Here is a 1,517-nt window from a genome sequence, read left to right as displayed (position 1 = left end):
GGGCAGAAAGCGGAGATAAAAGCACAAGACTGAAAACATGATTAGAGAGCAGTATAGGACGTGAAAGGGGAACGTTTAAGAGAAGAAAAATTCCGTGTCCATCAGGTTACGAACCTGGGACCTATTGAATGAGAGGCAAACACCGTACCTCTATACCACGAGAGCCCCCATATAGTATTTATATGGTCAGCATCGAAATTAACGTTTTGCCTCACCTCCAGGGTCAGTGTTGAAATTAACGGTTAGCATCACCTCTTTAGCCATATGAATATGGTCAGTTTGAAAATCAACTTTCACCCCCAACACTTTAGCCTCACCTCTATGGTCAGCGTCGACTTTAACAATATCAACATTAATTCAGCTCACCTCTATGGTGAGCGTCCCGTTGGCCGTCCCCCCACAGCAATCAGACGCCATCACACTCAGGGTGTACGTGCCTAGTGTCAGAGCCGAGGTGCTCGGAGATACAGCGCCTGGAGATGTGTGTTAATGAATGAATGAATGAATGAATGAATGAATGAATGAATGCATGAATGCATGAATGAATGAATGAATGAATGAATGAATGAATGAATGAAGGCAGAACCAAAGAAAAAAAGAAAGAAAGAAATATAGAAGGAAAGAAAGAAAGAAAGAAAAAACGAGAGAGAGAGAGAGAGAGAGAGAGAGATGAATAAATGAATGAATTAACGAGCTAATTAATTAATTAGAATAACATTCCCCTTTCACTGATCACCGTGAGGAAATTTGGTTTACAATGGCGTAACAAAATATCATACTGATTAAAACAATATAACCATGCAACAGGCGGTGCAACAAATTAGAGAAATACGTTTGCTTCTGCCCTCGACACCCCAAGGTAACAGAGGCCGAAGAAGAAAGTAAAGCAAAGCAAAGCGAAGGAAAAGCAATAATCGTGGTTGGTGGGTGCTCTGGTGTGGTTTGCTCCTTCTTTCCTATCTAACATATATCGTCCTTATCTCTCCTCCATCTATTCTTCGGCACTTATATGACCTTATTGTGTTGCGAGTGCCGTATAAATCTTACTAAGACTAAAAGTAATAATCACAAGTGTATCTCACCGGTGCCTGAATTGATGGAGAAATCGGCAGTGGGCGTGACAGAGGTCAAGCTGTAGGTCACGCTGTCTCCGTCTGTTCCCGAGTCCACGTCGGTGGCCAGGACGGTGTAGACAGTCGTGGAGACGGAGAAGTCTCCCTTGGGTTGCGATAAAGTGTGGTCCAGGTTGCTGAAAGTCGGATCCTGGTTGGTCACCTCGATGGTCAGTGTCCCGTCCACCGTGTTCCCGCAGTCGTCTGAGGCTCTGATTGACATCGTGTAGGTGCCGAGAGTCGGGGCAGTCGTGAACGCCACAGCTCCTGGTGGTCAAGGGATGGCACTTACAATTATATGACCAAAATTGAGTCGATAGTGCCGTAAAACACCTACTCAATCAATCGATCAATCAAAGGATGAGTGAAACAAGTCGTTACATTAGAAGTATATAGGTCTATCGG

General features: G+C 44.2%; 1 protein-coding gene across 1 annotated transcript in view; it reads right to left on the bottom strand.

Annotated features, from left to right (window-relative positions):
* The window catches only part of LOC101845603 (cell wall protein DAN4-like), a gene marked incomplete at its 3' end in the record, with an annotated part of 2,938 nt that extends 1,603 nt beyond the window's left edge, over positions 1 to 1,335 (bottom strand). Inside the window, exons 1-2 of the mRNA XM_005113537.1 lie at positions 1,083 to 1,335; positions 367 to 473 (exon numbers count right to left, since the gene is read on the bottom strand). Of these exons, the coding sequence (XP_005113594.1) occupies positions 367 to 473; positions 1,083 to 1,335 (360 nt within the window). The remainder of the gene's footprint in view (positions 1 to 366; positions 474 to 1,082) is intronic.
* Positions 1,336 to 1,517: the final 182 nt, after the last annotated feature.

This window comes from Aplysia californica, unplaced genomic scaffold (assembly GCF_000002075.1).
Source record: "Aplysia californica isolate F4 #8 unplaced genomic scaffold, AplCal3.0 scaffold03244, whole genome shotgun sequence".
Classification (NCBI taxonomy): domain Eukaryota; kingdom Metazoa; phylum Mollusca; class Gastropoda; order Aplysiida; family Aplysiidae; genus Aplysia; species Aplysia californica.
The sequence above is the reverse complement of the archived record's forward strand: the minus strand, read 5'-3'. Positions and strand labels throughout refer to the sequence as shown.